This window comes from Ascochyta rabiei, chromosome 7 (genome assembly GCF_004011695.2).
Source record: "Ascochyta rabiei chromosome 7, complete sequence".
Lineage (NCBI taxonomy): Eukaryota > Fungi > Ascomycota > Dothideomycetes > Pleosporales > Didymellaceae > Ascochyta > Ascochyta rabiei.
The window spans coordinates 763597-788359 of record NC_082411.1 but is presented as its reverse complement, the minus strand read 5'-3'; the positions used below and the strand labels follow the sequence as shown (position 1 = coordinate 788359).

The 24763-nt window shown below is 54.3% G+C and overlaps 11 protein-coding genes and 1 non-coding gene across 12 annotated transcripts, besides 4 other annotated features; 7 read left to right on the top strand and 5 right to left on the bottom strand.

Annotated features, from left to right (window-relative positions):
* Positions 1 to 186: 186 nt before the first annotated feature.
* On the top strand, positions 187 to 814 carry EKO05_0004825 (uncharacterized protein; the record flags this gene model as incomplete). The annotated part of the gene is made up of 2 exons (XM_038939326.1): positions 187 to 207; positions 314 to 814. 2 exons carry the CDS (start codon positions 187 to 189, stop codon positions 812 to 814), a joined length of 522 nt encoding a protein of 173 aa, XP_038799373.1.
* A 450-nt stretch (positions 815 to 1264) lies between these two features.
* Positions 1265 to 2323, bottom strand: EKO05_0004824 (3-hydroxybutyryl-CoA dehydrogenase; the record flags this gene model as incomplete). Its single annotated transcript, XM_038939267.1, has 3 exons — positions 1265 to 1861; positions 1912 to 2145; positions 2192 to 2323. 3 exons carry the CDS (start codon positions 2321 to 2323, stop codon positions 1265 to 1267), a joined length of 963 nt encoding a protein of 320 aa, XP_038799372.1.
* Positions 2324 to 2577: 254 nt separating this feature from the next.
* On the top strand, positions 2578 to 6264 carry EKO05_0004823 (Topoisomerase 1-associated factor 1; the record flags this gene model as incomplete). Its single annotated transcript, XM_038939500.1, has 4 exons — positions 2578 to 2661; positions 2717 to 2948; positions 2995 to 5163; positions 5213 to 6264. 4 exons carry the CDS (start codon positions 2578 to 2580, stop codon positions 6262 to 6264), a joined length of 3537 nt encoding a protein of 1178 aa, XP_038799371.1.
* Positions 6166 to 6193: a tandem repeat.
* A 394-nt stretch (positions 6265 to 6658) lies between the features above and the next one.
* Positions 6659 to 9142, top strand: EKO05_0004822 (uncharacterized protein; the record flags this gene model as incomplete). The annotated part of the gene is made up of 2 exons (XM_059636469.1): positions 6659 to 8782; positions 8843 to 9142. 2 exons carry the CDS (start codon positions 6659 to 6661, stop codon positions 9140 to 9142), a joined length of 2424 nt encoding a protein of 807 aa, XP_059492452.1.
* A 476-nt stretch (positions 9143 to 9618) lies between these two features.
* EKO05_0004821 (26S proteasome regulatory subunit 6A) lies at positions 9619 to 11126 on the bottom strand (the record flags this gene model as incomplete). The annotated part of the gene is made up of 3 exons (XM_038939373.1): positions 9619 to 10274; positions 10324 to 10739; positions 10807 to 11126. 3 exons carry the CDS (start codon positions 11124 to 11126, stop codon positions 9619 to 9621), a joined length of 1392 nt encoding a protein of 463 aa, XP_038799369.1.
* Positions 11127 to 11828: 702 nt separating this feature from the next.
* On the top strand, positions 11829 to 11911 carry EKO05_7t3. The gene has a single exon. It is a non-coding gene; the product is annotated as a tRNA-Arg (tRNA).
* Positions 11912 to 12309: 398 nt separating this feature from the next.
* Positions 12310 to 13954, top strand: EKO05_0004820 (Trimethyllysine dioxygenase; the record flags this gene model as incomplete). Its single annotated transcript, XM_059636468.1, has 3 exons — positions 12310 to 12396; positions 12454 to 13155; positions 13211 to 13954. The coding sequence occupies 3 exons, from the start codon at positions 12310 to 12312 to the stop codon at positions 13952 to 13954; spliced, it is 1533 nt and encodes a 510-aa protein (XP_059492451.1).
* A 191-nt stretch (positions 13955 to 14145) lies between these two features.
* EKO05_0004819 (uncharacterized protein) lies at positions 14146 to 14925 on the bottom strand (the record flags this gene model as incomplete). The annotated part of the gene is made up of 4 exons (XM_038939553.1): positions 14146 to 14429; positions 14504 to 14709; positions 14779 to 14795; positions 14854 to 14925. The coding sequence occupies 4 exons, from the start codon at positions 14923 to 14925 to the stop codon at positions 14146 to 14148; spliced, it is 579 nt and encodes a 192-aa protein (XP_038799367.1).
* Positions 14741 to 14774: a tandem repeat.
* Positions 14926 to 14933: 8 nt separating the features above from the next.
* Positions 14934 to 14988: a tandem repeat.
* Positions 14989 to 15202: 214 nt separating this feature from the next.
* Positions 15203 to 19592, top strand: EKO05_0004818 (uncharacterized protein; the record flags this gene model as incomplete). Its single annotated transcript, XM_038939186.1, has 3 exons — positions 15203 to 15527; positions 15579 to 19064; positions 19120 to 19592. The coding sequence occupies 3 exons, from the start codon at positions 15203 to 15205 to the stop codon at positions 19590 to 19592; spliced, it is 4284 nt and encodes a 1427-aa protein (XP_038799366.1).
* Positions 19593 to 19867: 275 nt separating this feature from the next.
* Positions 19868 to 21401, bottom strand: EKO05_0004817 (RNA polymerase II transcription factor B 52 kDa subunit; the record flags this gene model as incomplete). The annotated part of the gene is made up of 3 exons (XM_038939495.1): positions 19868 to 20605; positions 20678 to 21216; positions 21275 to 21401. The coding sequence occupies 3 exons, from the start codon at positions 21399 to 21401 to the stop codon at positions 19868 to 19870; spliced, it is 1404 nt and encodes a 467-aa protein (XP_038799365.1).
* A 276-nt stretch (positions 21402 to 21677) lies between these two features.
* On the top strand, positions 21678 to 22443 carry EKO05_0004816 (uncharacterized protein; the record flags this gene model as incomplete). Its single annotated transcript, XM_038939194.1, has 6 exons — positions 21678 to 21704; positions 21762 to 21802; positions 21861 to 21873; positions 21935 to 22000; positions 22050 to 22230; positions 22286 to 22443. 6 exons carry the CDS (start codon positions 21678 to 21680, stop codon positions 22441 to 22443), a joined length of 486 nt encoding a protein of 161 aa, XP_038799364.1.
* A 218-nt stretch (positions 22444 to 22661) lies between these two features.
* Positions 22662 to 22724: a tandem repeat.
* Positions 22725 to 22898: 174 nt separating this feature from the next.
* Positions 22899 to 24704, bottom strand: EKO05_0004815 (uncharacterized protein; the record flags this gene model as incomplete). Its single annotated transcript, XM_038939198.1, has 2 exons — positions 22899 to 23814; positions 23869 to 24704. The coding sequence occupies 2 exons, from the start codon at positions 24702 to 24704 to the stop codon at positions 22899 to 22901; spliced, it is 1752 nt and encodes a 583-aa protein (XP_038799363.1).
* Positions 24705 to 24763: the final 59 nt, after the last annotated feature.

The following is a 24763-nucleotide window of genomic DNA, read 5'->3' as shown; positions in this document are numbered from 1 at the left end:
CGCACGGGCCATATACTTCTGGAAATTGTAGATGCCAAGCATCGCGGCCTCAACTTCACGAATCACCCCAGTGAACGGCAGCGTCCGCATTTGCTCTTCTAGCCGTCAATCGTCCAATCGAGGGATCGCCCATTCCGCAGGAAGACACTCGAGGACGTTCCAGTCAGATCGTAGACAGTCGCAACCATGTCCCAGGTAGTAGGCAAGGTACGTCGACCCCCAGCGGGCCTCCGCATCTGCACAGCTCTGGCCAATAAGTACCTGGCATCGTTCTGCACATACTTGAGATGTTATTTACTGATCTCCCATATAGACGCGCCTTGCGTACGCCCGTTCATGGCACTTCATCGACATTGGCGCCGATCCACGAGCCCTCGGGCGCGTTGCCTCCTCCATCGCTCTTGCACTGATGGGCAAGCACAAGCCCATCTTCGACCCCTCCACCGACTGCGGTGACTACGTAGTCGCGGTTGACTGCGCAAACCTCCACACAACAGGCAAGAAGCGCTTCCAGAAACTATACCGCACACACACAACACGCCCCGGCTCGCTGAAGGAGATCAACATGGACCGTATGATGGCGAAGTGGGGAGGCGGTGAGGTCTTGAGGAAGGCAGTTAGCGGCATGCTGCCAAAGAACAGGCTGAGGAAGGAGAGGCTGGCGAGGCTGAAGACATTCGAGGGACCAAGCCATCCGTATGGAGAGAATCTGCTGAAGGTTGGGAATGGTGGGGGCCAGGGTATTGCGGATCACCCTGATGTTAAGAGGGCGTTTGATGGGATAAAGGAGGCTGCACAGGCACCTGCATCATAGAGAGGACAAGCTGGCATGGGGTTGTAAGATCGTAAGAGCTGAATGGGAGTTGGTCTGTAACATCTGTGTATACCAGGAACAGCATCTTACGAACACGGCGTTGATGATGTGTTGAATTATCGTAGCATATACAAAAACATATATCCACACACAGAAGCGCTAAAGAGGGTATTCAAGCTGATCACCGAGATGGTAATATCTGACGATCCCCTAGACTGGCGTCCTTGACACAGAAGAAGGTGACCATACTTTATACTACTTAGAGCAACTCTTTTCTGCGCTCTTGGAGAAGGTTGGGCCGAGGACAACGTGCTGTGATTTTAGTCCGTCATGAGTATACATGCTCCGGAAGTCTTATGCTTGGTGCTTGTTGCACCTTATACTATGGTTTCTACAATATCCAGAAGCAAAGCCCGAGATCAGTCCCATAATTTCCCCTCAACAGACTGCTTAATAATCGTAGAAGCCCTTTCCGCTCTTCTTTCCAAGCCAGCCTGCATCCACCATCTTCTTCAACAGAACTGCAGGTCTGTACTTCGAATCGCCAGTGTCGTTGTACAGCACCTGCATGATCGCCAGACATGTGTCGATACCGATGAAGTCAGCAAGCTGCAATGGGCCCATTGGTACATTTGTGCCGTTCTTCATAATGCTGTCGATATCTTCCTTCTTCCCTACGCCCGTCTCCAAGCAGATGATAGCTTCGTTGATGTAGGGCATAAGGATGCGATTTGCGAGGAAGCCTGGCGAATCGGCTGACTGCGATGCAATCTTCCCCATCTTCTCGCAGAAAGCTATCGCGGTGTCGACGGTGTCTTGCGAGGTCTGAAGGCCTGTGATGATTTCGACACCTTTCTGAATGGGAACAGGGTTCATGAAGTGGGTGCTGATTACACGCGAAGAGGCGGACAGGTCAGTGGGGTCCTTGCTTGTGCTGGCAGCGATCTTGGTGATGGAAATGGACGACGTGTTGGTCGCCAGGATAGTGTGGGAAGGGCAGATTTGTGCCAGCTGCGAGAAGATCTTGCTCTTGAGGTCTGGTATCTCCTGTAGATTGTCAGTCTGTGGCCCGACCTGCAGTTACCAGTTCAACTTACGGGAACAGCCTCAATCACAAAGTCGACATCTGACAGGTCCCCAAGCTGAGTGCTGGTGGTCAATCGTCCCCGTGCAGCATCCGCGTCCTCCTGAGACAACCTCCCTTTTCCTACATCTTTGGCGAGCAGCTTCTCTGCAAACTTCAGGCCTTTGTCGATCGAGGCTTGCGAACTGTCAATCAAACTGACAGATACCCTAGCCTTTTGTGCGGCTACAAGAGCTATGCCGAGACCCTGTGACTGTCAATTGAGATTTTTCAGGACAATACGATGCACCCACCATCTGACCAGCTCCAATGACACCCAACTTCTTGACCTCGGCGGCGGCACCGACTGAAGGTGTGGAGCTGAAGGCACGGCATTGCTGCCTCACTGCCGATCGAGCTACTTGTCTTGAGGTTGCAGAGAACATTGTGTAATTTTCGAGATGAACCAAGTACGATCAAAAAGTGAAAGTCAAACAACATGTGATGAACTGTAGCTGCATGCCGCATCTCGGCTTAAGCCCGCGCGTGGCTAACCGAGGCATGACCTCAGCGGAGGTCTGGGGAACGCGCCTCGCTCTTCCGCCTTACCTTGGCGAGTTTGCACGCTTTGGCCGCACTTTACGCGTCGACGCGTCGAACGATTGCGGCACGAGTGCGCTGCTGGACGACAACCACCACAATGGCCCAATCTACGCTGGACGACTGGGCGAGAGATCCAGTGGATCCTGAGATCCGGGCTCACGTCTATAGTCTCATCACAGCTGTAAGCTCTCATATAGTATCTGCATGAAGTTCTACATGAACTAACGCGTGTGCAGCTCGGTGGTATTGGTGACGATGGGACCTACGCGCTCGGAGACGACGCACCTGTCTGTTTGAAAGACCTGCGGAAATGGTTGAAGTTTGCTGACGGGCAACTGAACCGACGCGATGTCGCAAGATGCATGGCCGAAGCAAATCTGGTGAAGGGAGATCTGCTGGAAATACTGGCTAAAGTATCGCCGAGAGTTCTCGAACAGACGTTGAAGCACAAACTGGCGGTTGCTACATGTACGGAAGCTCTGCATACATCCAGTAATGGAACTGACTCTAGCAGTGGAGTTACTTGTGCCCTTGACCTGGCCGTTCGAGATCGATCCCGTCGAAGCGACCGTAAACCACCATCGCCACGGACCCTACGTACAACTCGCCCAGATTGGCTACAAGCGTGCCATTCTACAATTCGATCGCGACAGGACCCTTCAGACCGCTGTGAAGGTCGCCTTGCCTTCTATGGCAATACCACTACGCGAAAGATCGCCGCGAGACGAAGGCATCATCCGTATTGCTTTGTACTTCATACGCAACATCGCTATGCTCTCGCCGCCGAGCAGCGTACCTATGGACATCGACGAAGCAGAAGTGTCTCGTTCGACGACAATTGATACCTTCCAAGAGCAGGACATATTTCAGGTGCTCCTCAGTATGTCCTCGAGCATTGGAGAAGATTTTGTTGCTCAGGATGTGGTTCTGCTGGAGATCTTGTTTTTCCTGCTCAAGGGTATAGACGCAGAGAAACTTTTCCTAGAAGACAAGAAGTTGAACAGCAGAAATGCTGATGAGCTCAAGGACTTGATGCAGAAAGAAAAGGCAATGCTTGCAGGCTACGCGCGTACAGCGCCGACACGTCACAACCGCTTTGGCACTATGATATGGTTGAAGCGCGATGATGAAAAAGTCACAACTGTCTCAGGGCAGGACGTGCTTGGGAAAGCCCAAGCTAGTATGGAGAAGATGGATCAGACAAAGAAGTGGAACAAGCCACGTCGACCTGGGCGAAAGACCGACCTAGAGCAACAGAGAGAAGAGTTTGATATGCCGGTGGCATTGACCATCTCTGCACGCACGCACATCAAAGCTTTTGTTGAAGAGTTCCTGGACTCGTCCTTCAATCCTCTGTTCCTGCATTTACGAAAGGCTATTGAACGCGAGACTGAGCGAGTAGAGTTGCGCCACTCTCGCCAGTTCTTTTATCTTGTTTCATGGTTCCTTCGAGCAGAGTGCGCTAGACGGCGAACTATGAAAGAGAAGGCTGCCGATCCCAAAAGTGCTGCGGTCCTTACAGCTGAAGATGAGAGCTATGGTCTGGTCGCAGAAGTCATGAACCAGGAGACTTTTATCCTGTTGAATCGATTCATGCAGAAGAGTCAAGACGAAAAGGCATGGCAAGATCTCAATGCGGGTATGAAGTGCTTCACTCAGATTCTCCTCACTGTACATGAGATGTCGGAATCTGGACTAGAAGACGATCAGGAGATCGCCGAGAACATCCAGAACCGTATTTTCTACGAGGAGTCTACTCACGATCGCATTGTTATGATCTTACGATCCTACAAAGATCAAGGGTTTGGCTACCTTGATGCAGTCACAGAGCTCGCGCACGTTTTCTTACGCATGCTGGAGCGTTACGCAAAGCAAAATGTTGACATGCAAATCAAGTCGAAACGACGTGCTCGCAAGATCAAGAAGAAGCAAGCGCAAACAGGTGAAGCTGAAGGCGAGGACGATGGCAACGTCTCGGAGAACGAAGATCTCCAGCAAGCACAGAAGACCGTTACTGAGAGAAAGTTTGACTTCAACCGCTTCGCTGCAAAATTCGTCAACCAGAGCAGTGTCAACACCTTCGTCGCCTTCGCCCGATACTTTGCCGATCTTGACACTGAGCAACTGAAGCGTGCGCACCGCTTCTTTCACCGCGTCGCATACAAGATGGAGCTAGGTATCTTGCTATGTCGAGTGGATATCATCCAGCTCTTCAATAAGATGATGAAAGGTCCGGGCGGCCTAGATCCAGATTCTCCCGCCTATAAAGAGTGGGACGAATTTGTCAGACACTTTTTCAGACAGGTCACCAAGAGAGTGCAGGACAGACCGGAGCTGATAGTCGAGATGCTGTTCAGCAAAATTCCCCAGACCCTGTACTTTCTTGAGCATGGTCACGATCGAGAGGTTTTTACACGTACACCGCGCCCGCCCGCTGAGCTTGAGGTCAAGCCAGGGATGGAAAAGCCCGAGCAAATAGGTGTCGCGGTTGGTGTACTGGTCAACCAGCAGAAGTCAGATGCTTTACATTGGATTCGAGAGGTTCTCACGTCGGCGGCTGAAGAGCGCAAAGCATGGGAAGACGCAGATCAAGTCCGCAAAGAACTGGCAGCAGCCGAAACGCTTGAAGGTGAAGCAGCTCTCGACGGCGCTGACACTGAGGCGGCGTCACCACCATCCATTCGTAAGTACTCACTGTGAAATACTTACACGGCTCACTGACACCTTTACAGTCGTCAAACCTGACACAGCAGAGCGCAAGGTCGCTGTTTTTAAAGACAACAAGCTCCGCCTGCTGATGACTCTCGTAGGCTTCATGAGGTTGGGTGCAAATGATGACCCAGATGCTCCGTGGGTCATCCCGTCGTCGCTCATGGCAGCGGAACTACAAGAAGCTATTGATTTGATTCGCAAATTTGAGTTCGACCCACCCATCTACGAAGACGGCAAAGCACCGGAGGATCATCTCCGCAGCAAGGCAGCCGCAGCGCGTCGGTCGATGCGTTGCGCCGAGTTTGACGATGACTCTGATGGCATAGATCGCGAGTCAGAAGATGATCGAGGGGAGTACGCGCTGGATGATCCAACGTCGCGAAAGCCTGACGGCGTAAGGAAGAAGCTCAAACAACGAAGACGAGCCCACACGCCTGTCGAACTAAACGATGAGGAACGTGACGCCAAAGCGGAAGCGCGCCGAAAGAAAGAGATCGAGAAGCTGGCAAAGATAAAGAGCGCGCAGATTGTGCATGATTCGGATGATGATGAGTGGGACGCGGACAAAGATGCAGCCTTTTTTGCACGTGAGCAAGCATTACGCGAGGATGCTCTAAATCATTTTAAGAAGTCACTTGTGCTCGGCACCGTTGAGCCTGTGGTGTCAAAGAAGGCGCTGTCAAAGAAGAGAAAGGCCAACGAGATAACGAAAAAGAGCAAGAGAAGGAAGTCGCCACCGAGACGTAAAGCAGGACCTTTCGACGACAGCGAAGACGACGAGAACATGAGCGATGCTCCCAGTGTCAGCAGTAGAGCATTGTCGGAGGAGGTCGGAACTGTTGTGAGCGACGCAGAAAGTGACCACGACGCCACAGACACGCCACTCTCTTCACAGCGTGCAGGAAGCAAAGAGTCCGCCCCACACACATTGACTGCAGCATCTACATCTGAGGCTCAGAATGTCACTATGGTAGACGGCGACGATGACGATGATGACGACGCACCCGTTGTTCGCAGGCCTACGGCACGGAACCTGAGGGCAGGCTTTGTCATCGACAGCGACTCGGAATGAGACGCTTATGAGTTTGTTACATAGGAAGGGTTCAGGGCTGCATTGCATGGCGTTTGGGTTTGCAGCTTTCACTTTTGTATACCCTCTGGCTCGTCATAGCCATTCTAGGTCAATGTTCGTCCATCAGGCCTGCCGCACGATCATGCGGTGCATGCGTCTATGTGTAGTTGTGCACCCAGTGTGTTGGATCTTGTTCACAATGCTCTCTGCGAAACTCGCCATTGTCAGTGTTCTTATCTCACGGTGAAGGCGTCAATCTGGTGACGTTGCGCCTTCTGTTTGTATGGCCGATTCGCTCCTTCTATGCTCAACCTCTTCATCCCCACAGCGTTCAATGTACATATCCATAACGTAAGTGACCCTTCTCGCACACACCTCACATCACGCTACCGTCATGCTAAGCTCTCCAGATCGGCAAAGAAATTTTGAGCAACTGCGTGCTCACTGGGAGATTGTTGTGACCGGTGAGGACACAAACATGGTGGGAAGAAGGAAGAAGCCAGCGCTTCGCCAAGCTGCAAATGATGCTGTTGAGCACAATGCAGGCGGCAAGTTTCGCAGAAAACTCAGCCATGGTCTTGCTTTCATCTCTCTCACGCAACGGAAGGGTGTGCTTGGACGGCAGCTCTCGAACAACGCTTCATTGGCAGTGACCGTACCCAGCACCAACGACAGCTCCACCACGATCTTGGACCACGACGCTCTGCTTTCATCTCAGGCCGACCCTACGTCGCTGGTGACTTTCGACGAACCACCTGTCCCGTCGCAGGACGACACGAACGCAGGCGCCAGGCAACTACCTCGATCACGCACCTTCAGTTACATACCACGCCCAGTTAAGACTGACGCTGAAGCCGATTCTGTTGCGGAGCTCGAAAAGCTGGCCACGCCGTTACGGGACACGGTCATGTCAGATCCAAGCACTTGCGCGCCCTCCAGAATACCTACCCCGAGTCCGCCGCAATCGAGCCGCCGAGGCTCCAGTCCACGTCAGTGTCTGCCTAGTAACTCACCACTGCAAGCAATAGGTGTAGCAAAACGTCAGTCATTGACAAATGTCCATATTTCCCCATCCAAAGCTGCGATACGTTCACGTACAACTCCAAATCTCTCAAAGACAGCTAGCACAAGTCAGACTGCAAGCTACATGGCACCGAGAAAACCAGGAATTAAGCGGACGTTCGCTTCTTCTACACTTCTGAAGCCTGTCCTGGCAGAGAACATACCAACAAGCAAGCGTGTAGCTCAGCGACGGTCGCAAATCCAGGACCAAGCAGCAACACGGGAGAGTTTATCTGTACCTTCTGTGACGTCCAACAGAAGATTGTTCGGACCAGGCGTTCCGCTTGAGAGCAAACGCGTGAGCTTCACAGCACCGTCAAGCAACGTCAAACAGCTCAGTTCGCACCCGATGCAAGCTCCAGTGACTGTCAGACATACAAACGGAAAAAATGAATCGATAAGACCAGACTCACCCCGCCCCTCGGAAGCAACGCATGTTGCTCGGCCTCGTCCAAAAAGCCCTCTAACGGCTGCGCTCTCGAGTGATGTTCCTGAGGAGCCACTTCTTGCGCCGCCTCAGTTGGGCCCCGATGATGGCACACAAAGAAGAACCCTCGGGACGTCAAACAGGCTGGTTGGTGTTTGGGGGTCGTCCAAGGTCTTTGCGACTGCAAACCATCAGGTGAGAAGACTTCCACGTTCCTCCACATTTCACCATTTTGGAAAACGCTTGGAACCTCCTCCTTTGCCGCCCATACCAAATCAGTACAAATCCCCTTCATCGTCCAATCTCATCCAGTCTGTCTCGCACCAGTATACATCGCTATCATCATTGAACCTGCACCACCACTTTCCAATGTCTTCGGGCCAGTTCGGCACGTCTAGCAGATCCCTACTCCTTGATATAGCTTCAGCCCAGAAATCGTCAGAACTTGAGTCGTTGAAGTCTGAGTCGACCTCAGTATCGATGACTACTGCTGAAGTTACAGAGAATGTAAAGGATATGAACCGTGTCAACGAAGGGCAAGAACCGACTCGGGACCAGGATACGCACGCCACTTCCAGACATAAGGCTGGCGATGATCTCTGTGGATCAAAAGTATTCTCTACGGCTTCGAATGCCTCAGCAAATTTGCTGCCTGTTATAGCAGAAATTTGTTTTGGGTCGACTGGACCGACAGCCTGGGGTACATGCTCAGAAAGGTTGACAGGAAACCTGCCAGTGCAACGACGCTGGTCCATTTCTGAGCGTTTCTGTCCAAACAGTGCTAATTACATCACGCGTCTACAGGTTACAGACTATATGCCGCCATTATACTGGGCAGGTCGGTTTCAGTCTCGCTATGATCAGTGGCGCACAGAAGCTATGACGGTGTTACTCAACTCCGAACAGAAGCCTGAAGACGACGGACCGCTAGGAAATTGCCATCTGGATGACGACAAGAAAGCCATAGTCTTGATTTTCATGCAGCTCAGGGATTTGTGTGCTTCTGCACAGGCTGCAGATAGTCTGCACGTATGTTTGAACCTGGCTGCTGAGGTTTCGAGTCAGGGAGTTTCGCTAACAGCTGATCAGGAGTTCGAGTATCAATATCGGAAGGATCACAAGATGCTCGACACCAAACACGATCTTCCACCATCACTGCGTAAGCCCGAGGAATTAAGTCCCAGAGGAGCCATTGGACGAGCTGTAAGGAAGCTGACGCCTCGCAAGGCTAGCTTTGCCAATCTTTTCAAGGGCAAAGGCTGGAACAGGAACGACGATGCAAAGCCCGCTGATATGCCTGAGCATATCCGCGAGCTGCACAAGATGGCAGACCGGTCTGACGGGTCAGATGCAACTGCATACTTGAATGTTGTTGAGCCGAGGCTTTGAGAGCAGGTATGACAATGCAGGCGATGATACGGAATCATGGGAGCTTGTGTCAGCACACAGGTACAACGGACTGGCCGGCCTGTCTTGCAAATACCTACGTGGGAGCAGTGAGTATAAGGACGAAGTCATGGAGCTGGACAGTTCACGAGACCTCTGTGCTCTCGAGCATCCGGCGAGAGCAGAATGTTAGTGGGGTTCAGATGTCGTGCACGTATCTATATGGACATTCAAATCAAATTGTAGTTGTATCACGGACCATGGCAGTCAACTCCTCACTGTGAGTAAGTCAAAGTATACAGTACGGCATAGGAAGCTGCTGGTGTTTCTGCTTGAGGACTTCACGTTGTTGATGGTGCTGCTTGGATGAAACCATGTCATTAGATTTGTGATGTCATGAGGAACTCTATCTTGTGGTACAGGCGCAGCATAGCAGCATGCACTTGCTTCCAATCAATGCAGCCCACACTATGCACCCTTTAGGCGTAGAAGTTGACGGTGTCTTTCTTCTTCGCCTGCACTTCGGCGATGGCATCGACGTAGTGCTCGTGGCTGATCTTGTGCTGGCCTGATCGCAGAGCAATCATGCCAGCCTCGACACAGACAGCTTTCAGCTGCGCACCACCGAACTCGTCAGTACTGCGGGCCAATTCCTGCCAGTTGACACCCTCATCGACAGTCATCTTTCGCGAGTGAATGCGCATAATCTGGGCGCGGGCCTCCTCGTTGGGCAGCGGGAACTCGATTTTCCTGTCCAGACGACCGGAACGAAGCAGAGCGGGATCCAGAACATCGACACGGTTAGTCGCAGCAAGCACCTTGACACGGTCGTCAGATGCGAAACCGTCGAGTTGGTTGAGAAGCTCCAGCATGGTTCGCTGAACTTCTCGGTCACCGGACTTCTCGGAGTCGAAACGTTTTGTGCCGACGGCGTCGAGCTCGTCGATGAAGATGATTGAGGGGGCCTTCTCCTTAGCAAGGGCGAAGCAGTCGCGGACCAACTTTGCTCCGTCTCCTATGAACATCTGCACCAGTTGTGGGCCCGCGAGCTTGAGGAAGGTCGCGTCGGTCTGGGCGGCACATGCTCGTGCGAGGAGAGTCTTTCCGGTACCAGGAGGGCCGTACATAAGCGCGCCTGTATCTGTTAGCAAAAGGTCACAGTGAATGTGACAGTGTAAACGTACCCTTTGGTGCCTTGATACCGATCTTCTTGAAACGCTCAGCCTCCTTCATGGGCCAGACCACGGCCTCGACTAGCTCCTCGATTTGCTTGTCTAGACCACCGACATCTGTGTACTTCTCCGTCGGCTTCTCGTCAACCTCCATAGCCTTCACTCGACTGTCGTACTCAGCAGGGAGTGTGTCGAGTACGAGGTACGAATCCTTATTCACACCGATCAGGTCGCCGGGCTTAAGCTTCTCGTGGTCTACTAGTCCGATGAGGGGCAAGAAGATGGTTTGTCTCGTAGACGTCTTGATGACCGCCGACTTGCCTACACGGGTGGCGTCCAGGTCGATGTTCGCTCCCTCCTCGGCGGCTTCCGCTGTGACGTCTAGATCTAGTATCTCAACGACGTTGCCAACGAGATACGGCAGTTGCCTTGAATTGTTAGCCTGATCCCGCCACCTTCACCTGCCGCGCCCGCGACTGCGAACAGTAGACATACCTGTTGTTCTCGATCTTGTCTAGGTTGTCCTTGATCTTCTCGTTCATAGACGCCTTCTCGTGCGTAAGCCTCTGGAACTCGCTCTTCATGATGCGCATGTCGTTCTCCAGTAACCGTCTCCGCGCGACGATGTCTCGTGTGCTGGAGTTCAGAATCTCCTCGTCAAGTGGCTCCTCCTCTGGCTCGGCATCCTCCATTTCCGCGTCGCCATCAGCCTTCTTTCCATCCTTGCCGGCATCGCCATCCTTCTTCTTGTCCTCGTCTTTCTTCTCTTCCTTCTCGTGGCGCTCCAGGTCGTCGAGGTCCTCAAGTGTGGACATGGTGGCGGTAAGAGGCGGGGTTGATATTGGGTGGAATAGGGTACGAACAGCGTGCTGATGAGATACGTGATACTAGAGCGACCGGAGGATGTGGCGCTGGTGGAAAGGTTGGGTTGGTGGGGTGTGGATGTAAAGCTGTTTGGGAGGCAGCTATGAGTGACGAACGTGAAGCTCCCGCCATTACTCCGGTCTTGGCGCGTTTATAAGCTTCCCGATCCAGACAAACACACTCTCTTCATGAATCCGAGCAACGACGCAGGTTTCGGTAGCTACAGTTGTGCTTAATGTCATACAAATATCCAGGCTCTCTGAAAAGATTTAGGCTCCTTGTTACAAGATCAACGCTTCGTACTCTTCCTAATCTTAAGGAGTTGTCGCAGGACGTCCGCCACATTGAACGTTGAAAGCATTGATTTCAACATTACGTGTTCTCTTGCGAACTGAATCTGCTACCGATATGTATACGGTTCCTTCTACTTTCCCTGAAGCTTGCAGGATCAGCCCATGGTGACCTTGCTCCATTAGAGTAGCGCCAAAGCGGGGCAAAGCTCAGCTCGTACCTACACAAGGTTTTATATGCACTCCGGGTTGATTGTGCCGATTCCTGAATAGTAGGAATCAAAGCAACGAGTTCTGGGGGCTACTTTGTTTTATACAACTATATATTATTTATAAATCCAAAGCGTATCTAACCAACTACAAGGCACCATGGCCTAATGGTAAGGCGTTGCTTTCCGGCTTATCAGCTATGGCAAAGATTGAGAGTTCGAGTCTCTCTGGTGTCGCAATTACATTTTTGCGTGTTGTTTTTTGCTTCCGCAAAGTTACTTTCCCACTGCTGTAGCCTCTCGCGTTGCAAAAACAGCTGGCTACATTGTCTCAGCGACAGCCCCTCAAGCAGTATTGTTACTATGCAGAGGCCCCTAGCGTAGTCATTATCGCACTTTGGATTTGAGAGAAGTTGCTGGAGTCCTGTACTATCTTCGTCGGCTTGTAGCCGGCTTTTCCTGCAAAGCGCGAGACCAACCTCGGAGGCTGTGTTCCATGCCCGAGTGCCCGCCATGATCCTAGACGCTTCTTGGCCTCACATCTTCCTGCAGTAGTACACTATACAGTTCTGTTTCTTGTACATTTGCATCTCCCCCTTTTTTCATTCGAGTGTCTTCTCTTTTGTTCACGCGTCATGTCTACGGTGCCAATTATCCGATGCTCGCGGAGCTTCCGTGGTGTCACGAGACGTGCTCAGGTGGGTATGATTGCAACGCTTATGGTACCATGTGTTAACATGTTGTGAAAGTGTTTCTCAAGCACTCACATGCGCCTCCAGTCCACAGTGGCCGAAAACAACAATGGAGGACCAACATCAATTGACTCGACCGGCGGTATGTCCAAACCAGTTGAGGACCCAAAGCGCCGATTAAAACGGTTACGTGAGCCTCGCACTCCAGAACTGAACAAAGTCATAGGCAAAGAGCAGTTGGACAAATCCAGAGAGACCCGGCCGAGCTTGCGTAAACCCAATAACGAACTCAAGGCATTGTATGGTCATCAGAGGATTTTGAACAGCACAGTCAGAGGCCCTCTACGTGTTCGCAAAGACGTAACCACTCAACTGGCCCCGGACAGTGCAAACGTTAGCGTTGAAGATAACAAGGTTGTTGTCGGCGGCAAAACGGTGCCCAACATCTGGCTGAGAGACAACTGCCACTGCAGCAGCTGTATGCACGAAGCGACCAAGCAAAGACTGCAGGATACCTTTGCCATTCCTAAGGATCTGTCCATTAAATCCGCGTCTCTCGCCAAAAGTACGGATGGGGGGGAGAAAGAGATTGAAATTGTATGGAGTGACGATCATGCGAGCAAGTACACTCGCTCGTTCCTAGCACAGGCAGCTAGAACCTACGAGAAAAGGTCCATCGTGCGCCAGGGCTTGACGGACATACAGCTCTGGGACTCATCCATTGCATCTAATCCGCCCTCCCGACCCTTCTTCAAGGAGCAGGTCCCCCGCGGACCACTCGAGGACATAGTACGTACCAGGTAGCACTGCACCATGCTAGAGGCGTAGATTAACAAGCACCCAGCGCAAGTACGGCTTCTGCTATGTCGACGGCACCCCCTTCGACAGCCCAGTGTCCACCGAGGCACTGCTGCGGCGCATCGCCTTCATCCGCGAAACGCACTACGGGGGCTTCTACGACTTCACCGCGGACCTAGCGTCCAAGGACACGGCGTACACCAACATCGCGCTCGAGGCGCACACGGACAACACGTACTTTTCGGACCCGGCGGGCCTGCAGGCGTTCCACCTGCTGTCGCACACGCACGGCTCAGGCGGCGCATCGCTGCTCGTCGACGGCTTCAAGGTCGCCGACGAGCTGTTGCAGCAGGACAGAGAAGCGTACCAGATCCTGAGCACGGTGAATGTGCACGCCCACGCATCCGGAAACGAGGGCATCAGCATACAGCCCTACCGCGGCTTCCCAGTGCTCGAGCACGATCCGTCGACGGGCGACTTGCTGCGCGTCCGCTGGAACTCGTCGGACAGGGCGAGCATCGAGCTGCCCATCGACGAGGTCGGGGTCTGGTACGAGGCGGCGCGCAAGTTCGATGCGCTGCTCAAGAAGAAGGAGAACGAGTACTGGGCGCAGTTGACGCCGGGGCGGGTGCTGATCTTTGATAACTGGAGGGTGCTGCACGGGAGGAGCGCGTTTACAGGCAAGAGGAGGATTTGTGGCGGGTACATCAACAGGGACGATTGGATGAGTAGATTGAAGATGCACAAATATGGGCAGACGGTGGTGATGGGTAGTTTGGCGAGTTCGTAGGGGTGGGTATTCGTCTCACATGACTGATGGCCCGGCGAGATTTTGAAGGAGGTGGAAACGCGACCCAAAGAAATCATGTTGATACATCCTGTGTTGGCTCTTTGAGACTTATGTACAGCTGCTGTGACCCAAGGAAAGCGCCCTGAAGTTCTTTTTTTTTCTCTCTCTTTTCTATGCATGTATGTGTTGGTCTAGCGCCTGGCAGGGACGTTCTTCTCCTGCTCCAGCTCCAACTCGGCCTGGCGGTAGTACTTCGCCGTGTCAACGCCGTGGTACGGGTGGTTGACCAGGTTGGGCCACGGCATGACGTGGGCAAACGTGGCTGCGTAGCGCGAGTTCCTGTGTGCAACGCCCTGCATGTACTCGGTCATCTCGGTCTTGCCGTAGAGAGGCTCTCCCTTCTTGACCTTGTCGACCATCTCGCGCATGTCCATGTCGAGCTCGCGGCGGTTCTCGCGCGCGCCGTAGAAACGGGCTGTCTCGTTGTTAGCACACGCCCAGGCAATGATACGGCGGGCGATGGAGGAGGCCATGCGACCGCACACGTACACGTCGACCTCGAGTAGGCGAAGAGGACGGCTCCGGCAACACCGACAGCACCGCTCAGGCGCATGACGGGCGCAAATCCACCCTTGCCGACGAACGAGGGCGAGACTCGCTCCCAGTACAGCATCAGGCCGGGGCTGATGGCGCCGACTGCGGCGCCGTAGAGCCAGTCAGAGGGGCGGGCGTAGCGCAGCACGCGCGAGAGATGTCTTCAGGTCTGGTCAGTACGTGCGCGCAGCCGGTCGGGGGCGGGGGCGCAGAGGGGGACGGGGGCCTACGGGTCGTTGTCGATGAGCTGCAGCGTGTTAGCCGGGTGCAGCGATTGCGCCTCGTCTGGGGCCGCGGCGGCTTACCGGGTACTCTCCATTGGGGACCTTGTCCGGCACGACGGCTTGGTGCCTGACAGCGGCGTCCTGCGAAGACATGGTGGGTTGCTGGCGGGCGGCGGGCGGGCTGGGCCTGCTGGCGGAGGGAGGCGTTGGCGAGCGAGGTTGTGCTGCACACGAGGCCCGAGCTCGACCGCCGACGCCATGGCCATGGCCTGCGCGCAGAGCTCAACTTTTGAACGCCAAGCTTGGCTCGGCCCCGTCAGCACACCTGCAGCGCGCGCCAGTCGACAGCCACGACCAGCGATGCTTGCGCGCCCTGCCCTCGGTGCCCTCCGACCCCGCCCGTAACCGCAGCCTCTTGCACCCACCCGCCATGGACGACACACAGGGAGCCATGGCGCACGCCCGTCCGACCGTCGCCGACCTGCACGGCGAGAGCCACTTTGCGCAGGTGGCGCGCACCAACTGGCTCGCCGCGAAGAAGGCGCCCCGAGTGCGCCCAGACGTGGTCAAGAAGGAGCTGTGGGACGAGCTCGAGAAGGCCGGCTTTGCCTACTCGTCGCTGCTCGTGCTGGAGAACCTGCAGCTGCTGGAGCGGTACCTGTGGCCTGGCTTCACCGAGGAGGCCTCCAACCACCACCATCTGCTGCTGGCGCTGATGGTCAACGTCAAGCGCAGGGAGAACCTGCCCTCGTGGGGTACGCTGCAACCACCACAGCCACCACAGCCACCCTGCTAACCTGCGACAGTCCACTTCACAAGCAGGCCCGCCGACTTCTCCTCCTTCTTCCGTCGCATCCTGTCCATGACCGTCGACCCCTCGCAGCCCACGAAGCTCCGCACCCAGCTGCTCTCCTTGGTCATCGCCGCCTTCCAATCACTCGACAGTGGTCTCGTGCGCAAAGAATGCGCGCCTCTGGTCGGCATATCCATCTGGCACAATCTGCACTCGGATGCTGCGCGTGAGCTGCACTTTGAGGAACACCAGATGCTGCGCAAGGCGTGGCGGGCGTCGTCCAAGCGCTTCGACGCTGCAGACGAAGCGCTGCAGGCCAGGCTGCGCTTCGAGCGCTCGTGGTTGTATACCCTTGTGCTGGACTTCTTGGACCGCCTGTACAACAGCAACACAAAGCAAGAGATGGGCGACAACCTGCCCTATTGTGAGCGCTTCATGGAGCTTCTCACCGATCTGCAAAGCCAGCTGCCAACACGGAGATACGTAAACACGCTGTTGCAGAACCTGAACCTGCTCCCAGCAATCCGTCTCTCGCCCATGTACGCCGATGAGGACAATGGCTTGTTCCGTGACCTCTACACCTTGCTCGCTCACTTCACCTTCTTCGCGATCGAGGACCAGACAGGCAAGCAGCTGTCCAAGCTGGAGTACGACCAGCAACACTACGGCACCCTCGCAAAGCTACAACGGGTAGGCTACGCTGTCTTTCAAGAAAAGCTACAGTTGATGGCCCTTGCCAACTTTGGCAGCATTGGAAACCGAGAAGAGCTGGACGGCCACCTGCGCACGTTGAACGACGATGAGCTGAAGCAGCTTTGCTCTCTGATGGGGCTGCGGACGGAGTACCCAAGCACAACCTCTCTGGTACGGGACCGGACTTTTTACATGGAGACCCTCGTCTCGCTAGTCGAGCAGAGGCCCACCTTCAAGGACGACGTACGCGATATGCCCGTGTTTCCCACGGAAAAGATCTTGTACGAGACCACCTTCCTTCGCAACGAGTCTTACAACGGCGAGAGGCCTCTGGCGATACCCAAGTTAAATCTGCAGTACCTGACCATGGGTGACTTTTTGTGGAGGTCGTACGTTCTGTACCGCGCTGAATCGTTCTACGGTATCCGAAAAGATATGGAGGACGTAATCAAGCGCGTACAGCCAAGAGGAAAGGGCGTCAGCACAAAGTTTGGAGGCTTTTCCAGGATGTCTATACCCATCAACGCGCCGGGTATCGTAGATGTTGCTCCCTCCAAGGTCGGTGAAGAACACCCCGCCTATGTGAGGGCAGAGATCGTTCTGGATGTCAGTCGCTTGCAGGTCCCTGTCCGTAGGGAGTGGGAGTCTTTGAGGCCGGATGACGTGGTCTTCCTCCTCACTGTGGAAGGCAAAGACGACGCACCCATGCGCAACGGTCACAATGGCGCGAGTACAAGCGAACAGGTTGGTCTTTCTAGGTTGAGGTGCGCCCAGGTCGTCCAAGTGCTGGACGACAACGGGAGACCTTTGCGGGACCAGACAAAGAACGGCGATTATGCGCCTCGAGCACGATCACGACGACTCGTTATTCACATCGACGCGAAGCAATATCAAATCGACATGGATCACGTTGCCCAAGGCAGACCTAACATCTACGAGAACATCAACATGATCGCCCGTCGCAGGGGGCGAGAAAACAACTTCCTCCCCATCCTCGACTCCATCAAACGCCTCACCTTGTCCGATATTCCGGCGCCATCGTGGTTGCAGGAAGTCTTCCTAGGCTACGGCGACCCTTCCTCTGCGACCTACACACGCCTGCCCAATCGTTTACAGTCGATCGACTTCCGCGACACTTTCTTGGACTGGCAACACCTGGTCGAATCCCTGCCAGGAAAGACAATAGAGCCTGCAGAAGATGCACAAGGAGCCTTTGGGCCCCCGTACGTAGTCCAATACCCTGCAGTCACTGAGCCAGAAGCTGCTCCCGCTAGGCCGTCCAAGAAGAGGCGTCGCGATCAGGTCGAGGTTGCGCAGCCCGCGCATGAATCGCTGCATGTCGCTACGTACAAGCCTCCGAACATGGGTCCATACCCTGCAGATGTTATCAAGCAGAACGCGGTCAGATTCACCCCTGCACAGGTCGAGGCCATCACTTCTGGCACGCAGCCTGGTCTGACGGTCGTGCTCGGCCCACCAGGTACCGGAAAGACGGACGTTGCGACCCAGATCATATCCAATATATACCACAACTTCCCGGACCAACGGACGTTGCTCATTGCGCACAGCAATCAGGCGCTAAACCAACTTTTCCAGAAGATCGTCGCGCTCGATATCGACGAACGACACCTTCTACGTCTCGGTCACGGAGAGGAAGACCTCGATACAGAAGCAAGCTACAGCAAGCATGGCAGAGTAGAGTCATTCTTGGAGAGAGGCACCTACTACCTGTCAGAAGTTGATCGACTTGCGAAGAACTTCGGTGCGCCAGGTGCCCATGGCAGCTCCTGTGAGACCGCAGACTACTTCAACTTGGTATATGTTAAGCCGGCTTGGACGCAATACTGGGACACCGTTACCTCGGAGGAGGCCAGCGTTGAACAGATAGTCGCCGAGTTCCCACTCAAGGACTACTTTTCAAATGCGCCGCAGCCCTTGTTTCCACCTGAAGCGGACCGTGAGCAAGTGCTTGACATCGTTCAAGGTTGCTACCGCCATGTTGAGAAAATCTTCACCGAACTCGAGGACATCCGTCCCTTCGAGATCCTGCGGAATCCGCGCGACAAGGCGAACTACCTCCTTATAAAGGAGGCCCGCATCATCGCCATGACCTCAACACACGCAGCGATGCGCAGACAAGAGATCGCCTCTTTAGGCTTCCACTACGACAACGTAATCATGGAAGAAGCCGCTCAGATCACTGAGATTGAGAACTTCATCCCCCTCGCCCTCCAAAACCCCCGCAATGGCGAACTCCCCCTCCAGCGCATCGTCCTCTGCGGTGATCATCTCCAGAACTCGCCCATCATCCAGAACCTCGCCTTCAGACAATACGCAAACCTCGAACAATCCCTCTTCCAGCGCCTTGTCCGTCTTGGAGTGCCTACCATAATGCTCGATCAACAAGGTCGCGCCCGCCCTTCGATTGCAGAACTGTACAAGTGGCGATACCCCGCGCTCACGAACCTCCCTGCTGTGCTCTCGGCGCCGGACTTCCAGGTTGCCAACGCAGGCTTCAAACACGAGTACCAGTTCATAAACGTGCCCGACTACAAGGGGCGCGGCGAAGCCGAGCCGACACCACACTGGATTGTCAACCTGGGTGAAGCTGAGTATGCGGTCGCGCTGTTCATGTACATGCGGTTGCTCAACTACCCGGCACACAAGATATCGATCTTGACTACCTACGCTGGTCAGCGGGGGCTCATCAACGATATCTTGAACGCAAAATGTAGGGATCATCCATTCTTTGGCAGACCGAAGATGGTAGCCACTGTGGACAAGTACCAGGGCGAGCAAAACGACTGTAAGTGCCTTGCCTCTCCTCTTGCTCGACCGACGACAGGACTAAAACGAACCAGACATCATCCTCTCCCTCGTCCGCACGAAATCCATCGGCTATTTGCGCGACATCCGCCGCCTGACCGTCGCGCTGTCTCGCGCCCGTCTGGGTCTGTACATCCTCGGCCGCCGCTCCGTCTTCGAGTCCGTCTTCGAGCTCAAACCCGCCTTCGACGTCCTCTTCACCAAGCCCGACGAGCTCGCTCTCGTGACGGGCGAAATGCACGGCGAGACACAGCGCCCCGTGCACGTCGAGGGGGCTGTGGACGGCGAGGCTATCATGACGGGGTACGAGCATTTGGAGGAGTATGTCCGGGGGATCACGGGCGCGAAGATCGAGGCGCTCAAGGCGGGCGGTGGGCAGTTGCCGACCCGCGAGGTCAGGATGCTAGATGGTGGCGATGAAGACGTGGATCGCGAAGAGATGGTGCTTGTTCCCGAGGAGCAAGTCGACCACTTTGCAGGCGACGACGATGATGAGGAAGCGGTGTAGGTTGCAAGCTGAAAGTGGTAAGCATGGTGCGTGGGAAAAAGTATTCAAGGAAGCATGTGTACGGGAGTTTTCGGGCAACATTGTTTTCTTGCATGTAGAGAGATACCAGTTCTAGAGAAGAAATGTACAGTCTAAGAGGATGATTTAATGGAAGATGCAAGTCCTATACTCGATTCCTGATGTGGTATATACCCAAGAGCTGCCAGAAACGCCGGTACTCCGTTTATGCAAGCATGCTTCCCAAACCGTTCAAATCCATTCACTACCACTACACGTCACCGCGGCCCCATCCTCTCCTTCTTCTTCTTGAGATAGGCACTGATCTGCTCGACATGGCTGACGAAGAAGGTCCTCTTCTCGTCGTTCTTCCACACCAGCACCCCGAGCGCGTCGGCGTAGTTGAGCACATCTGCGTACTCTGCCTGCGAGCCAAACTCGCGCATCAGGTACCCGTTTGTCGTCTCGACGCGCTCGCCCTCGTACTCCCACAGCCGGATTTGGTCCATGACCGTGGGCGGGATGAAGGTCTTGTTCTTCTGCATCTGCGGGTGTGCGTACGTCGTCAGGTACGAGATGATCTGCTGCGATGTGATGCCCTGGGAGACGGCGCGGTGGACGGATTCTTTTGTCAGTTTTCCTGAGATCAGGTTGGGGAAGCGGTGTTGCAGTTTGCAGAACAGCGAGATGATGGCGATCTGGATGAGTGAGTTTGTGTACGCGTAGAGGCGGTAGTTGGTTTCGATGATGATGAAGCCTTGGTTGGCGCTGCTACTGCCTGTGCTGTCGCCCGAGGTGCTGAGGCCTCCGGAATCCGAGGTCAGAGTTGTGGCGAGGCGGGTGGGGTAGAAGACTGTGGCGTTTTTGGAGGAGCGGTAGACGATGCCCATTGCAGAGAGATCGTCCAGCATGTGGAGTTGTGTAGGGGAGAGGGTTGAGGTCGAGTAGTCTTGGCCGAGTTCGAGAGAGCCGAGCATGAAGAGGAACGAAAGAACATCGGTTTCGTTCATACCGAGCTATTGGGTGTCAGCGAACCAATAATTCAAAAAAAAAAAAAACCCCCCAAAAAAGACAATGGCCAGGCTTACATCGTTGACCATTTTCAGGTACACGATCAGCAGATTCCAGACCTGTGCATTCGTCTCTTGCAGCACAAAAGTGAAGCCTTCCTTCGTGATGCGGGGAGCCCCGTGAAAAGACCTAACCAGATCTCCGGCGTGAAGCAGCTTCTTTGTCCCAGGACTAACGTCCGACTTGACCGTAACGCCAGCAGCACCGCCGACCATGTAGAACAGAATCGTCTCCCACTGCGCCTGTGCGTGCTCGTCTAGAAATGCGATGCTGACCCGCCTCTCGCCTCTGCTCTCTTCCTCCGTCGCAGAAACACCAAAGGAACCGTCTTTGCCTGAGCCCTCGAGAGCATGTCGCAGGCTGCGCTGGAAGCCTGAAGAGAGGGTGTATGACGTCGAGCGATCGTCTTCTTGGGTCGAATCGAGGATATGGAGGCGCTGGAGGGTGAAGATGGCTTGCTCTCTTTCACGTTTGGCGCCCGGTTTGAACCAGGCTTCGAGCTGAGCCCCAGGGAAAGACGTAGGCATGTATAGCATGGCCATTACCAGGGTCTTCGCTGTTACATTATGTCAGCTGTTGGAAGACCGTATGCCCCCGATGATTGCCAAACTCACCCAGATGCGGCAACATGCAGCGAAAGACAGCCAGGACCGTTGCCGGTGCTTCATAAAGCTTCTTGTGCGTCTGCAGAGGCAGGCCCTCCAGGTATTCGAGCGCCTGGGACGAGGATGGCGCCGACATGGTGTCGGGTAGATGGTGTCAATCGATTGACTACCGTTGTATCATCGTCTTGAGGCAAGACGGCGGACCAAACGCGTGGAATGCGCGGAAATTGTTGCGAGAGGTGAAGTTCAAAGGTTGCCCAAGAAGGCAGCGACGATCGATGACGTGCCAAGGGCGGAGCGGAGACGTGGGGCGCCACCCCTGCTCTAGCTCCCGGGACCCCCATGGCATCGAGTAATTGCCGAGCGGAGGACGACCGTCACTCCTCGACAGACCGAGGTCGAAGCCGCGAAGATGCCTGCGCTCAAGTTTGTCAGATCTGTGAGACTTCACATACTTCAGCTACATAGATTGCGTTGATGCTAATCAATTGACTAGGTTTGGGAATCTTTCCGAGCCAATTCTGGCCTGGAGCCAAGGTACGTTGCAGACATGAAGAGTAACAATTGCGCACAGCCAACGGGTGCTATCACATAGATTACTAGACGGTGTATGTTATTCGACAAGTAATCCCATCGATCGAACGTTGGCAGCTGATTTGAGCTCAACAGCTTCGTGTCACGTCCGCAACTCCTGGGCGCGTCAAGTTCGAGCTTGATATCCAGAAAGAACACACCGTATGAACGAGCCATCAACATTGCTGCATGAGAGCTTACTTCCAACCAGAACCGCCTGAACATCCTCCATGGAGGCACGATAGCCAGCATGGTTGACCTCGGTGGTTCTCTCGCAATAGCCTCTCGAGGTCTCTTCGCTACCGGCGTATCGACCGACTTGAACGTGACCTACCTTTCGTCCGGAGGCAAGATCGGTGATTTGATCAAGGCCGAGGTCACCTGCGATAAATGTGAGTTTGCATGTCTGCTCAAGCACCAAAGTCCATCCTGTTGATCATGGTTTAGTTGGCAAAACACTGGCGTACACCTCGATCAACTTCAGCAATAGCAACGGCGAGGTCTTTGCTCGTGGCAGCCATACCAAGTATGTAGCTTTGGCCTGGAAGGACCCAAACAACATTGTTGAGGAGCTTTCACCCAAGAAATCCGAGAAGAAAGAGTAGATTACATTTTCATATATATTACGCAGTAGAACTTTGATGGCTGAATTGGCTTCCATGCACCAAGGGCTCGGACTTAGCAACCCTCGACTCCCACTCCAATAACATGTCCAGAGGTCTTTGGCAGTATTCAGGCAAAAGCCTTGCATAGTTAAGAGTATTTGCACTTTTCCAAACGATCGTAAGCTTATACCGTTTCTACAAAGCTGTTGTTAACAATCCTGCATGCCGACGCTGCACGCTGTAATCGCTGACCCTGCGCGTCAACGACTGTACACTGGCACAATCATTTCTATCGCCTCGTTGATGACTTCTGCTTGATTACAAAATATAAAGAGCATGCCTAGAAGATGAGGCCAAGTACGGTGTTTTGAAAGAATCTACTTGGATCAGCCAGCATTTCAAAGCATTCTCATACGGTATCATTGTATGCGTTTTCACTAAAGCCACACCCAGCATCATCGCCCCTCTCTGTTGCTCATAGAACTCCACTGCCTTCTCCTCTGCCCGCTGTCTGTCTGCGTCCGAGTAGGTTTCGCAGCTCCACTGGGCACCTCCAGACCCCTACGACTAACGGTTCTGACAATCCTCCCCACTGCACTCTCCCCTCCATCACCGACGCGCCTCCTCTGCTCATCGGCAGTCTGCTGCTTCCATCCACCCTCAGTCCTGTCCTCTTGTTTCTCCGGCCAGAGAATCTGATGGATAAACACGGCCCTGACATTCATGACCACGACGAATATCCACATCAGGATCAGCGCAATCGTCATGGTGCACCCCACGTACCTAATTGCCGTGTTCCCATCCAGCGCCTTCGCAATCGCAAACGTAGCAGTTGTTAGGGCGGTGTTGGGGAATACAAACGAATACCACGTCATGGCGAAATCCATCCTGCCTCTCCTGGCACAGCTCCAATGTGCGCCCACGCTGACGAAGAAGAACCACAGCGCAAGGCCCCAGAGCCAAAGACCCATGAAGTTGGCCATGATCATGCCCACTTTGCCGGCAAGCTCTCCGTTTCCCTCGCCCATGAAGTCGGGCGGCACGACTTTGGGCAGCTCCTGGCCCATTGTGATGATGCCTGCGATTGTGAAGCCCGACGGACCGACGGAGATGAACATTCCTGGGCGGAGAGATTCCTTAGGGAGTTTCTGCGTCATGAGGCGGTAGATGAAGGCCGCGTAGATCATGAGCGAAACGAGGAACCCGATGCCCTGGATGATGTAGCCACCGAGGATGATGCTGAGAGCTGTGTTCTGGTCTGAGACCTTAGGGGCTAGGCTGCCGGCATGGGGACCGATAATTAAAAGGGGGTAAGCTGGAAAGATCCAAATCGGGGTCATCTGATTGATCGTAAACGTGGTGGATGACCACCTGAAGCTCGTTAGTGTTTGGTGGAGGAAGACGTGAGAAAAGGTGGACACTAACATGATCAGATAGATACCAAGAGAGAAGGTAACAGCAAGTCCGCAGTCCACCCAAAACAGCACAATCATTACATGTTGCAGCCACCGGCCCTGGCCCACCGAGCCGACACCATACTGACTGATATTCATCATAATGATCCCAAAGCTCACAATCGCCGACGGAATGAACAGGCTCTCTGTAGGATGCAAGAACGACGCGCGGAACGTGCGCGGGTAGAAGTAGAAGCGACAGGATATCATCGCGACGTTGAAGAGGAAGAGAACCATGTTGCCAATGAAGAATAGGCAGCCCAGGGCGTAGAGACCTCGAAAGCGGAAGGGCATGGCATAGAGCACATTGGCGATGCCGCCCGTGGCCATTGTGAGGCAGAACCAGGTCCACGTGAAATGACGGATGCGCTCGCGCCAGGGGAGTTTGGCGTGGCGTTGTTGCGGCGCCGTGTCGTATGCATCGTCGTTGGGATCTGCTTTCTTCTCTATTTCTCCTTGGTCGTCTTCTCTAACTTCGACTCCGTTTCCGCCCGGGACGGCACCGTCTCGCGGTCCTTGACTTTCAGTGCCGGCTTCTATCTCTTCCTCGGTCTCTACGCCACCGTCTTGGCTTCCCTCTGCGGTCTTTTCATCTAAGCTTCTCCGTGGGGTTGCGGGTGGTAGATTGACTGCAAACTCATCGAAGGGATCTCTTTCCACATACTGCGGTTCCGGTGTGAGCACGTGAGCATGGTTTCGCCAGCGGCGACGGTCGGCTGCACTGGAAACCGTGTCTACGCTCGCTCTGCGGCTTTTGTCGGCGGTGGGATGGAGACGAGCCGTGTAGAAGGTGTCCTGTCTGTCCATTGTAGCTTGGCTCGATTGCGAGCCATGGATGCATCGAGCAAACGACGAACAGGGCAAAG